This window comes from Marmota marmota, unplaced genomic scaffold, assembly GCF_001458135.2.
Source record: "Marmota marmota marmota unplaced genomic scaffold, marMar, whole genome shotgun sequence".
In the NCBI taxonomy this organism is placed as follows: domain Eukaryota; kingdom Metazoa; phylum Chordata; class Mammalia; order Rodentia; family Sciuridae; genus Marmota; species Marmota marmota.
In genome coordinates this window covers 7,919,779-7,934,357 of record NW_026000241.1, presented here as the reverse complement: position 1 = coordinate 7,934,357, position 14,579 = coordinate 7,919,779, and the positions used below count along the sequence as shown (strand labels likewise).

At 37.9% G+C, this 14,579-nt stretch overlaps 2 protein-coding genes and 1 non-coding gene across 5 annotated transcripts in view; all 3 read right to left on the bottom strand.

The window, feature by feature from the left end:
• The window catches only part of Map4 (microtubule associated protein 4), a 167,489-nt gene that overhangs the window by 136,805 nt on the left and 16,105 nt on the right, over window positions 1-14,579 (bottom strand). The gene's annotated exons all lie outside the window — the stretch shown is intronic.
• Window positions 8,031-8,136, bottom strand: LOC125613841. Its single transcript, XR_007344439.1, has one exon. It is a non-coding gene; the product is annotated as a U6 spliceosomal RNA (small nuclear RNA).
• The window catches only part of LOC107145079 (transmembrane 9 superfamily member 3-like), a 26,214-nt gene continuing 21,991 nt past the window's right edge, over window positions 10,357-14,579 (bottom strand). The window contains exon 3 of the mRNA XM_048795370.1: window positions 10,357-11,535. Within this exon, the coding sequence (XP_048651327.1) occupies window positions 10,357-11,535 (1,179 nt within the window). The remainder of the gene's footprint in view (window positions 11,536-14,579) is intronic.

Below are 14,579 nucleotides of genomic sequence, written 5' to 3'. Positions count from 1 at the left end.
CACTTTTGCTGAGGCTGGCTTTGCACTCCAGCCCTATTTTATATTTTATTTAGAGATAGGGTCTCACTGAGTTGCTTAGCACCTCACTTTTGCTGGGGCTGGCTTTAAATTCGAGATCCTCCTGTCTCAGCCTTCATAGTTGCTGGGATTACAGGCGTGCACTACCATGCCCAGCACACATTTTTCATTTTGCACCATGGTATGAGACCATAAAAGTAACTGCAAAAATCGAACAATGCAAAGTGATTATAATAATAAGACAAATTATAATTGTTCTGTAATCTCTATAAAAAAAACTTCTGAAGCCAGGCACAGTGGTGTGTACTTGTAATCCCAGCTACTCAGGAGGCTGAGGCAGGAATATCATGTGCCCAGGAATTCAAGATGAGCCTGGGCAACACCAAAATCGCATCTCAAAAAACTTTTTTTGTTGTTCAAACTTCAGAAACTGTCGTTATGATGGGCAGAGTGGCACAGCAACTTGGGAGGCTGAGGTGGGAGGACAGCAATTGAAGGTTAGTCTTGACAATTTAGCAAGACCCATCTCAAAGTAATTTTTAAAATTTTATCTATTTATTTATCTAATTTTATGATTCTGATGATTAAACCCAGAGACACTTTAACTCAGAGCTACATGCCTAAACCAAAATGGCCTAGAATTTATAATCCTCCTGCTTCAATTTTCTGCGTTTTTATTTTTTTTAAGTACTGGAGATTGAACACAAGACACCCTTCGCCACTGAGCCCCATTCCCAGTTCTTTTTTAATTTTCATTTTGAGACAGGGTGTATCTAAATTATTGAAGCTAGCCTTGAACTTAACAATCCTCCTGCCCCAGCCTCCTCAGTCACTGGGATTACAGGCCTCTGCCTCTACCCTCAGCTCAAAAATTAAAAACTTTTAAAGGGGTTAGGGATATACTTCAGTGGTAAAGTGCCCAAGTTCAATCTCCAGAATCAGAAAAAAAAAAAAAGAAAAAAGAAAAATAAACTGTTTTAAATACATAGGAAAACAAAAAGAATAGGGAAACTAATATTTAGTATAAAAATTAGAAACATTGAACTGTTAAAACTCTTTCTAAAAAACTTAGGAGTAATCACCATTTGATCCAGTTATCCCACTTTTCAATATACACCCAAAGTTAGACTTAAAATCAGCATACTATAGTGACACACCCATATCAATGTTTATAGCAGATCAATTCACAATAGCTAAACTATAGAACCAACTCAGGTGCCCTTCAATATACAAATGGATAAAGAAAATGTGGTACATATACACAATGAACTATTACTCTACCATAAAAAAGACATTATGACTTTTGCCAGTAAACGGATGGATCTGGACACTATCATGCTAAGTGAAATATGCCAATCTCCCCCCTCCCAAAAAAAAAAGGTCAAATGTTCTCTCTGATATGCAGATGCTAACACACAATAAGGGTGGGGAGGGAAGAAGTTCAGTGAATTAGACAAAGGAAAATGAAGGGAAAGGAGGGGAGATGAGAACAGAAAAGACAGTAGAATGAATCGGACATAACTTTCCTATCTTCATATATGAATACACCACCATGAAACTCCACATCATGTACAGCCACAACAATGGGATCTTAATTAGAATAAGTTATACTCCATGTATGTTTAACATGTCAAAATACACTTTACTATAGTTTGGATAGTGCTTGCCACCTTTTCCTTGTTTAATTTATGATATGTAACAGGCTTTTTTCCATATCTTAGAAAATTGTCACACCTGTTAAAAGTTTGGAACACCTTCCAAAATTTTATCTTTTATACTTTCAATGTCACAGAAATATCCTCTAGAGTTCTTTTAATGTAAAATTTCTTGCCAGCATCACTTCCTCTGGAAGACCATATTTTTCACCAACCCACTTTCTTCCTTTATGAAAATTAGCTCACCTTCACTAAATTCTATTTGATTCAAATCAAATATTTCAAGTGGTAGAATGCATTAACATTCCCACAGTGAAGTTTCTTCTGTAACTCCATTTAGGTTCAATTTTAATTTTACTTCCAGTGTTGTTACTTTTGATTCTTTGCTGTGTTTTCATCTTTGTTGGCTAATTCCTTCTTTCAGCTATCCATTTTTGTAATTGTCACATGGGTTTACCATTGGAAGATGAGGAGGTAACAAGCTCTGCCCTGCTGCTTCTTAATGAACTGAATAACAGATACATAGACACTGAAAGAAGTAACATAACTGATCACTGATGTTGAGGAACACTTGCTATTTATGTAGTGATTTGTGAAGAGAAGAATTAATAGTGAATCCTGTACTTTAGGCAATTAATACATAGCAGAACCACAAAAAACAAGGACTCCAGCTGGAGTTGTAGCTCCGTGGTAGAGCGCCTGCCTAACGTGTGTGAGGCACTGGGTTCGAATCTCAGCACCACATATAAATAAAGAAAGAAAGAAATAATAAATAAGTAAATAAATGGTCCATTAACAACTAAAAAAAATTATAATTTTTTTTTTTTAAAAAGCAAGAACTTCCTGTATGTCAAATCACAGAAACTGGGCACTTAAAAGCCTCTTTCTAGCACTGCTCCTGCCTGTAATCCCAGCAGCTTGGGAGGCTAAGGCAAGAGGATCACAAGTTCAAAGCCAGCCTCAGCAAAGGCAAGATTTCAATGAGACCCTATGTCTAAATAAAATACAAAAAAGGGCTAGGGATATGTCTCAGTAATTGAGTGCTCCTGAGTTCAACCCCCAGGACTCCCCCCCGCCAAAAAAAGGCTCCTTCCAGATAATATAATCTAACCACCAAGTATCATGTGGACCCTTGAGGTGCATGACTGGTCACCATCTACTGCGTATTTGACTACTTCAAGTGATAGGTGTTACTTCACTGTCAAACAGCTAGGGAAAAAAGCCCCCAAACCAGCATACTGGTTAAGAGTACAGGTCTAGAATCAGACTGCCTGACTGGCTCTCCCTCTGTCAAGCTAAGTTAAATTTAGGCAAGTTAGGTAATCTCTCCATGACTGTTCCTGCATGCACAGAATAGGTATGTTAAGAACTACAATCATGAAGTTGTTACAAAGTCTAAATGAGTAATCCATGGAAGAACATATTATTTCTAGTACACAGCAAGTATGAAGTAAATGATAATCTATAAAATTAATCATATCACAATCATCATCTATAGAGTACTTGGTTTTCTTTACCCACCCCCATATGTCTTGGTTCCAAATCCTCTTCCCTTATCTGGACTCTGCACTAGACTTTTATTATTTATTTATTTATCATTTATTTATTGTACTGGGGATTGAACTCAGGGACACTTGACCACTGAGCCACATCCCCAGCCCGATTTTGTATTTTATTTAGAGACAGGCCCTCATTGAGTTATTTAGCACCTTGCTTTGTGCTGAGGCTGGCTTTGAACTCCCAATCCCCCTGCTCCCAAGCCCAGCTGTACCACTCTCTTAATAGAACTCTCTGACAGTCTCTCACCCAACTCTCCATTGTGGTTATCTACCTCCCTAAAAATAAAATCTGACTCTCTTCCCTCCCCCAAACAATTCAGCCTAAAGTCATCATTAGGTAGAACTGGCACAGTAAGGCCAGGAGCTTTGGTGCACACCTATAACCACAGCAGCTCAGGAGGCTGAGGCAGAGGGGTTCTGTGTTTAAAGTCAGCCTCAGCAAATTGGTGAGGCCCTAAACAATTTAGCAAGACCCTGTCTCTAATTTTTTTTGGTTTTTTTAATTAAATGGCTGGGGATGCTGGCTTGAGCATTTGCTTGGCACTGGGTTCGATCCTCAGCATCACATAAAAACAAATAAATGAAATAAAGATTAAAGTCTTTATTTTTTTTTTTTAAGTTTTTAAAAAAGTGGGTTGTTGAGGCTGGGGTTGTGGCTCAGCAGTAGAGTGCTTGTCTAGCATGTGTGAGGCCCTAGGTTTGATCCTCAAAACCACATAAAAATAAATAAATAAAGGTGCAAAAAAAAGTTATGAGACAATTTAAAAGGGGTAGGGGGTTTGCTGGGGACGTGGCTCAGTGATAAAGCAACTTTGGATTTAATCCCCAGCACCAAATAAATAAATAATAAGTCAATCTAAGAGAGGTGGGATTAAGGCTCCACTTTAAGAAAACTGAGCTTATGACAAACAGACCCAATAACACAAGTAGATTGATTGATTCATTCATTTTTTCATTTATTTATGGTACTATGGTACTAGAGATTAAACTCAGGTACACTTTACCACTGAGTTCCAACCCCAGTCCTTTTTATTTTGAGATAGATTCTTGCTAAATTTCCCATGTTAGCCTTGAACTTGTGCTCTTCCTGCCTCAGCCTCTGGAGTCACTGGAATTACAGGCATACAACACGGCAGTAAGTAGATCCTTATTCTAACTCAATTGAATAATCCTTATTCCTTGGAAATAGGTTAGTGATTTTGTTTTAGAGTTCATCCTTTTTGTTATTTTTTTCAGTGCTCATTTTCACTGCATTCACTTTCAAAATAAAATTTCATTTAGAATGTCTCTTTTGAACTCATCAACAAAATGAAACTGTGAGGCCTGATCATTAGTTTCACAAATATTCAGTATTTGAAAAAATGCTCCTTCTCCAACAACACATCTCTGGTTTCTCCATCTCAAAGGGAAAAGAAAAAGGCAAAAACAAAAAACAAAAAAAAAAAAAAACAGAATATTAACTCTTGAAACTAAAATAGGTTGTAGAGCTGCTCCTGATGCTGTAACCTGATCATAATGCACGCTGATAATCTCCCATTACACCAACATAAGAAAGGTACAGATAACAGACAAGCCACCACCTTCTTGAATTACAATCTCATGTACTTGCTTTGGATGTTGGGCCTGGTTACCCAAAGCAAAAGTTAACATCATTTGGCAACATCTAGTAAGAACCAGGTAAAAGCCTAAAATGAATTACCTGGTAAAGCAAGGTTACACAGCACTGTACAAAGAACACACATTTTATCATCACAAAGATCTAGATTTGAACCTGTCTTCTTATTTTCTGTGTAATCGGGTCCTCATCTTCTCTGACCTCCACCATCCCAAGTTTATATATAACAAAAATGTCTACATAGATTACCAGGACTGAACTGAACAATGTATAAAACACCCCAGTATAATCTTGCCTTGCCTTGGATCAACCAAAAGTATATGACAAAAACTTGTAGGGAATTATAGTGATTCCTTAAAGTGAATTTTATACACACACACACACACACACACACACGAAATGATCCTTTAAATCTGCTTATATCTACTCTGGTTTCCTTAATCACAGTAGTGAAAGAGCAAGAGTAGGAAAGAGAAACTTCGGTTTTAATTTAATATTCCTGTACTATTTGATTTTCTCAATGTTGTTTAATTTGAGTTTCCAACAAATGCTTTTGTAGGGGTTTTTGTGTGTGTGTCTTTTTCCTTTGGCAGTGCTGGGAACTAAAAAACACCCTGGGGGCTGGACCTATAGCTCACTCATAGAGTGCTTGCCTAGCATGCACAAGGCAAAGTTCAATACCAAATACCAGGAAAAAAAAACTTTCTTTTTCATGTCTATAATACATTTCAATTCCATCTGAGGTTGAAAAATACCTTCCTAAACAAATTATAACATATATACTTTCATCTTTGAAGAAACAGAAACTAAAACTCCAAATATTATATGCTTCTACATCTATGCACATTTACAGTCATTTTATAATTATCGATTTCTATGAGTTATACCACAGTTATCTACAACATACTAAGAAAAAGATTATGCACAGTACAAGAAAACAGAATAGCAAATTTTAATTTGACCTACTACATAAATCTAGCTAATACTAAAAATCCCAATTATGAAATCTAAATTTCCAAATAAATCTGAACATCTGGCAGTATATTACACAGCAATTAGAAAACATTATGCTATGGAAAAGACTTAATCATTCTGGTTTATGTTTTGCAAATTCTAGCAGAAAACTAATGCTAGGGTTCATTGAAATTAACTGCTAATAACTCCTATTTTCTCCAAGAAAGCCATTATTATCTCAGATTTTCTTCTGAAAAGTATAATAGCCCCTATTTATAATATTATGGAAAATATGAACAAGAATTTTAATCAAAATAGCATTTTGAAAAGCACCCTTTTGGTGCTGGGGCGGGGGGATACGCAGGACTGAACTCACAGCCTTACACATGGTAAGCAAGCATTCTACCACTGATCCCTAACCTTTCTTTTCATTCCTAAGACTATAAAAAACACCAATACATAAATGCCAAAAAAATCAATAAATGCAAACAAGAAAAGTCCCAACAAAAGTCAGTTTTCTTCTGTGAAAGGACCAGCAAAGGGTCAGTCTAGAAAGACAGGAAAATTTTAGCTCATAATCAAGCTATTCCAGCCAAACACCACAGAAAATACTGTGGTCCAAACCCTACCCATGCTAGCAAAGGCCAACTGGAAACCTACACTCCCACCCTTTCAAGATGTAACAAGCCACTCAACACCCCTTGCAGTATAGAGTCAGAGAAGAGCATGTCGGGTAGCTAGAAATTTTATCACAAGGTACCCAACCTCAGTGTCATTGGAGACCACTTGAGTAGACTGTACTTCTAGAATATTATATCAATATAAATGGCACTTTCTTTAAAAAGTAAATATACAATAACACTTAGCCCAGTAATTATACTCCTAGGCAAACTGCCAAACTGTTTTCCAAGGTGGCTGTACAACTTTACAATTAACTGTTTCACTATCTTATTCTGCTTAGGCTGGGTAAGTGGCCCATGCCTATAATCCCAGTGATTCAGGAGGCTGAGATAAAAAGATTACAAATTCACAGCTGACCTGGGCAACTTAATATGATCCTGTTTCAAAATGAAAACTAAAGCCAGATGTGGTGATACACACCTATAATCGCAGTGACTAAGGTGGCTAAGGCAGGAATATCACAAGTTCAAAGCCATCCTCAGCAATTTAGCAAGACTCTGTCTCAAAATCTTAAAAAAATTAAAAGGGCTGGGAATGTGGCTCAGTGGTAGAACACCTCTGGGTTCAATCCCCAGTACCAAAGGTAAATAAATAAATAAAAATAAAAAGGACTGGGCCCAGTGGCTCAGGATGCTGAAACAGGAGGAGTTCAAAGCAGGCTCAGCAATAGTGAGGTGCTAAGCAACTCAGTGAGACTCTTGTCTCAAATTTTTAAAAATGGACTGGGAATATAGATCTGTGGTAAAGAGTCCCTGGTTTTAATTCCCAACACCAAAAAGAAAAAAAGACAAGGGCTGGGAATTGTGACTCAGTGGTAGAGTGTTCACCTAGCAAATGAGAGGCACTGGGTTCAATCCTCAGCACCAAATAAAAATGAAATAAAGATATTGTGTCCACCTACAGCTAAAAAAATAAATATTAAAAAAAAGATCAGTGATTGCCAACAGATGGGAAGGATAAATAAGTGTATCACAGAGATTTTTTAGGGCAGTAAAACTAACCTGTATATATATCATTACACATTTTTCCAAACCCATAGAAAGTATAGCACCATGAGTGAACCCTAATGTAATCTATGGACTTTATTTAATGATAACACATTAACAGCAGCTCATCAATTGTAACAATGTACCACTTTTATGCAAGATGTTAATAGGGGAGAGAAGAGGAGTACATAGGAATTCTGCACCTTAAGCTTAATTTTTCTCTAAATCTCATAAAAGAGCAAATTACAATCAATTGGTTTTATTTTATTTTTTATGTTTTATAGCACTGGGGATTGAATACTAAGCACGAGCTCTACAACTGGGCTATATCCCTACCACTTCACTGGCTTTAAAAAAAAAAAAAAAAAACTTAAATCAGACTCTCCTTTTTTTTAATATTTATTTTTTACTTGTAGTTGGACACAATACCTTTATTTTACTTATGTATTTTATGTGGTACTAAGGATCCAACCCAGGGTTTCACACATGCGAGGCAAGCACTCTACTGCTGAGTCACAACCCCAGCCCCTCAGACTCTCCTTATTAACTTCCAAAAGTATATAAAAATATGGACTACTTCACGAATTTGTGTGTCATCTTTGCACAGGGGCATGTTACTCTCCTCTGCATCATTCCAATTTTAGTACATGTGCTGCCAAAGTAAGCACTTGGCTTTATTTTTCTTACACTAAAATCAAACAACTTTGTTCCATAAAATTGAATAAATGTTCAAATGAGCCTAGCAGAGGAGTTTGGTATTTTAAACAGAAAAGCAAAAAAAAAAAGAAAAAAGAGAAACACAGTGGACTGGTCCTTTCCCAAAGTTACTTTCCTTGTTAGGAGGGGACAGGGAGACAAATAGAGATATTGGTTAGTATCAGATAACTTCAGGATACCTTCAGGTTAACAAAGCAGGTTAAACTTCATTATCCTGTCAATTGAAACTGGCCTGTATGGGAAATTTAGTTATCTCTCTACTCTTCATTTCTCAAGGAGGTCAAATAAAACAACTTTGTTCTTTTTAGTTGTTGATAAAACTTTTCTCTTTAAAAATATATATTTTTTAATTGTAGATAGACACAATACCTTTATTTCATATTATTTTTATTATCATTTTTATGTAATGACAGGGATTGAACCCAGTGCCTCACGCATGCCANCCCCTGAGTTCAATCCCTGGTACCCACCCCCACCCCACCCCCAAAAAACTTCAAAGGGCCAGAGATCCAACTCAGAGCACTTGCCCAGCAACAACAAACCTGGGTTGTCTCTACAACTACCCAAAAAAAAAAATCATTCCACCTAACCACCTTCTCAGTATCTCTAGAATTCTCCAGAATACCACCCAGGCTCTGCTTTAACATGGTGTTAAATTCACTATCTTACCTTATCTTTAATATGAGAAAATCATTAGAAAGTTCCATTCCACTTTTTAACTTCTACTTGATAGTTATAGTTCTTCTGTCAAAGCAACAAAATAGTAAATCTAATTCCTCTTGCATTTGCCAGATCTTTGGTACATTAGAAAATGAGTTGTCCCCATCTGTTGAGAGCCACAGCCAAAGGGGCCCCAGCAAACTTCCAGCTGCCAGCAAACTTCCAGCTGCCGGCTGATGATTGGCTCACAGCGGCCCCAGCAACATCTAGCTGATTGGCTCCTCTGCGGTGATGCTCATTGGACTGTTTCCCTGCCCTTTCAGACCACGGAGCTGCTCATTGGGGGACTTTTTTTGGCTCCGCCCACGTGACCCAGCCAATCGGCCTCAAGAGCAGGAGGATTGTGGGAGGTGGAGAGAGGCTTGTGTGGGAGAGAGAGGCTTGTGGAAAGCCGGTGGTGGCAGTTGAGGCTCTGAGGATTTTTCCTGAGAGGCTGTTTTGTTTGGCGTGTGTGGTTCTAAAAATAAAGTTAGTTTCTTTTGACAAGTGGCTCCTGATTGTGCCCAGCCAGACTGCGGCATTTTGGTGGCCCGTACGGGGATAATGTGTGGAGCAATTGGTTACATGGGAACCAGTTTCACCTTTCCTTCACTAGTTAGATTAACATCAACAATTCGATTTCCATTAAAACCTATTTCAAGCTTTTTGTAGGTCCAAAGGTAATAATCTTCTCCATTTTCATCTGCTTCACCAACAATACCCCATATTGGTAAGTCATCTATGCCTTAATTGCATCTGCAGCAATTTGTGCGTATACGCCAGGATCATATGCAATTTGTTGCTGCTGATCCTCATATAATNACGATTAGAGTTTTAAGATGAAAAATATAAGGGCTCCAAAGCCAAATGTAGTTGTATACACCTGTAATCCCAGTGACTCAGGAGACTGAGGTTGGAGGATCTCAAAGGCAAGCTTCAGCAATTTAGCAAGGCTCCAGACCACTTACTGAGACCCGATCTTGAGAAAAAAGAGAAGGTAGGGGTTTGGAGTGGGGTAGTAGCTCGATGGTGGAGTGTCCCTGGGTCTAATACTAAGAAAATCAAATAGCTTTGTGTGGTGGTACACACTTGTAATCCCAGTGGCTGCGGAGGCTGAGGCAGAAGGATTACTAGTGAAATCCAGCCTCAGCAATTTAATAAGGCCCTAAGCAACTTATTTAGTGAGACCATGTTTGAAAAGAAAATATAAAAAAGGACTGGGATGTGGCTCTGTGGTTAAAACCACACACACACACACACACACACACACGCGCCCCAGGGGTGCTTAAGAGGATGGGGAAGTATATATAAGGGCCTTTAGGAACATAATACTCTAGTATTATGTTCCTAATAATATTGTATTATTGTATTCAGTTTTACTAGACACATTTCTGAAGAAAACTGGCTGGCTGGTGGTAGCAGTAAATCAACTGATTGATTTGAAGTTTTTATTTAAGAAAATAGGAGCTGTTTCATTTAGTGAAGAAGTAACCAATTGCTCCACACATTATCCCCAAGGCTGTGCTAAATACCGCCATATATCCAAAGTAAAATGATGTTTGAAATAAGCCATACATCTTTGTTTTGAAAAAATAGTAGTAAAAGGAATACATGTAAACATAGATTGCAGTTGATGCAGCAGAGAGAAAACTTGTCCATTGCCACCTATAATCCTCTGCATTTAGCAAGAAGTATGTGCACACAATGGTCACACAGACGGTCACAATGCACAGGATGACCAGCACCAGCATCATGAAGCCATAGACATAATAGATCTTATATGCCCAGAAAGACGTGAAGATGAAATACATTTCAATAAAGATAGAGCCAAAAGGTAAAATTCCTCCCAGGCAAACGATAACTGCAGGCTCCATAAACCATTTTTTCTCCGGTATAGGACGAGGCACAGCATTGACACGACAAGGGAAGTTGGGCTGACCTGACAGATTTCGGCCAAGTATTGTACCAACAAGATTTAGAGGAAGAATAACAAAAAAACAGATGCAACAAACAGCCACCATTGTTCCAAATGGAATGGCTCTTGAAGCATGGTAATAAATGGCTATAAAATTGATGAAGAAGGCTGTGCCACACACCATAGCTGGGATAAGGAATGCCCCAATGAACATCTGTTTTATCCATCTCCTTCCTCCTTGTCTAGCATACAGACTTCCTCCAAAATACCCATTTACTGGAGATGTAGCAGCATAGACAAATATGGCTGTACTGAGCATTGATCCCCTCTCTGTATATAAATCTTCTATCATTGCAACAATAATAACAATGAGAGATACAGCAAATATCTGACATCCAGAACCAATGAGAGAGGAAAATATTAGCGGGTGACTTGATGGTCTAAATACATCTCCATGCACCTGCTTCCATCCATATTCATCTCCTAGGTCTCTATCCATGTCATCCATTTCTTCTTCTTTACTGTACCGGGCATAATCTTTTCTTAACGTTCTCATTAAAATCATTGAAACTAAGCCTACCAAGAAGATCACCATCATGAAGGAGTTGAAGATTGAAAACCAATGAATCCTATGTTGAAAAAAGGACGGATCAAGATATTTGTCAAATCGATCTTCAAATTTTACATCTGACTTTTTCCATTTTACTGAATATGACATCTGTATTTGTCTATGCTGCTACATCTCCAGTAAATGGGTATTTTGGAGGAAGTCTGTATGCTAGACAAGGAGGAAGGAGATGGATAAAACAGATGTTCATTGGGGCATTCCTTATCCCAGCTATGGTGTGTGGCACAGCCTTCTTCATCAATTTTATAGCCATTTATTACCATGCTTCAAGAGCCATTCCATTTGGAACAATGGTGGCTGTTTGTTGCATCTGTTTTTTTGTTATTCTTCCTCTAAATCTTGTTGGTACAATACTTGGCCGAAATCTGTCAGGTCAGCCCAACTTCCCTTGTCGTGTCAATGCTGTGCCTCGTCCTATACCGGAGAAAAAATGGTTTATGGAGCCTGCAGTTATCGTTTGCCTGGGAGGAATTTTACCTTTTGGCTCTATCTTTATTGAAATGTATTTCATCTTCACGTCTTTCTGGGCATATAAGATCTATTATGTCTATGGCTTCATGATGCTGGTGCTGGTCATCCTGTGCATTGTGACCGTCTGTGTGACCATTGTGTGCACATACTTCTTGCTAAATGCAGAGGATTATAGGTGGCAATGGACAAGTTTTCTCTCTGCTGCATCAACTGCAATCTATGTTTACATGTATTCCTTTTACTACTATTTTTTCAAAACAAAGATGTATGGCTTATTTCAAACATCATTTTACTTTGGATATATGGCGGTATTTAGCACAGCCTTGGGGATAATGTGTGGAGCAATTGGTTACTTCTTCACTAAATGAAACAGCTCCTATTTTCTTAAATAAAAACTTCAAATCAATCAGTTGATTTACTGCTACCACCAGCCAGCCAGTTTTCTTCAGAAATGTGTCTAGTAAAACTGAATACAATAATACAATATTATTAGGAACATAATACTAGAGTATTATGTTCCTAAAGGCCCTTATATATACTTCCCCATCCTCTTAAGCACCCCTGGGGCGCGTGTGTGTGTGTGTGTGTGTGTGTGTGGTTTTAACCACAGAGCCACATCCCAGTCCTTTTTTATATTTTCTTTTCAAACATGGTCTCACTAAATAAGTTGCTTAGGGCCTTATTAAATTGCTGAGGCTGGATTTCACTAGTAATCCTTCTGCCTCAGCCTCCGCAGCCACTGGGATTACAAGTGTGTACCACCACACAAAGCTATTTGATTTTCTTAGTATTAGACCCAGGGACACTCCACCATCGAGCTACTACCCCACTCCAAACCCCTACCTTCTCTTTTTTCTCAAGATCGGGTCTCAGTAAGTGGTCTGGAGCCTTGCTAAATTGCTGAAGCTTGCCTTTGAGATCCTCCAACCTCAGTCTCCTGAGTCACTGGGATTACAGGTGTATACAACTACATTTGGCTTTGGAGCCCTTATATTTTTCATCTTAAAACTCTAATCGTTAAAGTTAACAGAGAAACATTGGGAAAAACTGTTTTAAAGAATATTTAGGGGGCTGGGGCTGTAGCTCAGTGGTAGAGCGCTTGCCTAGCACATGTGAGGTACTGGGTTCAATATTCAGCACCACATAAAAATAAATAAATAAAGATATTGTACCAACTACAACTAAAAAAAAAAAAAAAATTAAAGAATATTTAGCTGGGTGCAATGGCACATGTCTGTAATCCTAGAGACTCAGAAGCCTGGGCAGCAGGATTCCAAGTTCAAGACCAATCTCAGCAATTTATTGAGGCCCTAAGAACTTACCCTGTCTCAAAATTTAAAAAAAAATAATAATAAAGGATTAGATGTGGCTCAGTGGTTAAGTTCCCCTGAGCTCAATCCTCAGTACCAAAAAAAACAACCAAAAAAAGACAACACTGTCCTTCACTGTTGTCCCTGAATTAAACTGGTTGGTTTGCCTGAGGCATTTCAGCAAGCCCAGCTATACTGAGCAAATGAAGTTGTTCAAAATATCCTTTAAACATTTCTTTTGTCCAATTATAAATGTTGTCCCATTTTAGCTTGCTAAAGAACAGCTGCCTGGGTAGCCTGCTGACATTCATTCTTAAAATATACCCAGCCCAAGACAACCTACTAAAAGGGAACCTGCTAATTGGCTGAGTACTAGGCCACCAGCTGTATGAGAGAACCTGATTCTTGGGGATCCAAACATACATCTAATTTTAGTTATATGACTGTACAATACTGATGTCACTGTTTAAGAAGATCAGATGTGACTAAAACACTAAGATAAACCCACTTGTTAACCTATTAGAAATTTTAATGAAACATTTAATGACTTTAGTTTCTATTTCTGGTATTAGGAAATGAACCCAGGGGCACTCTAATACTGAATTACCTTTTTTTTAAGACATTGGTGAACCTTTTTATTTTATTCATATATTTATATGTGGTGCTGAGAATCGAACCCAATGGCTCACACGTGCTAGACAAGTGCTCTACCACTGGCCACAACCCCAGCCCCTTAACGATGTGTTTTTTTGTTTTTTTAATTCCTTGGGATTTTCATATTGACTTTAAATTATATATGTCCACTGGACTGAGACCCCTTTGAAATCAGATAGTATTTACTTTATTTTTGTTCTTCATTTCTCTTTCCCTTCTGCCAAAAGTATATTCAGTTTATGCTGGAGTAATGGTGCTATTATGGTGGGATTTAGTAAAGCATACTGCTACTAATGGCTTGGAAAAATGCAGAAAGGAAGTAAAGTATTGTAAGACTATTTTTGCCTATTGTGAAATGTTTCCTGGGCTGGGTTGTAGCTCAATTGTAGAGCTCTTGCCTATAATGCACAAGACCCTGGGTTTGATCTTTAGTGCCACAGGGGGAAAAAGTTTCCTGAGGGCCCAGAGAAAGGTAATTCTTATCTGTTTCTGCCCCTCTGTACCTCTTGCCTCTAGTTGTTCTATGTTTCTAGAACTCAGAACATAAAAGATTTAAACTTCTATGAGTTAGAGTAAGAACCTTATTTTTATTTTCTGTATTGTTTCTCTGGGGAAATGTATTCTGGGCTCATTCGCAAAATAGTTCTTTCTTGAACCTAGTATTTTTTAAAATATATATATATATATATATACATACATATATATATATATATATAT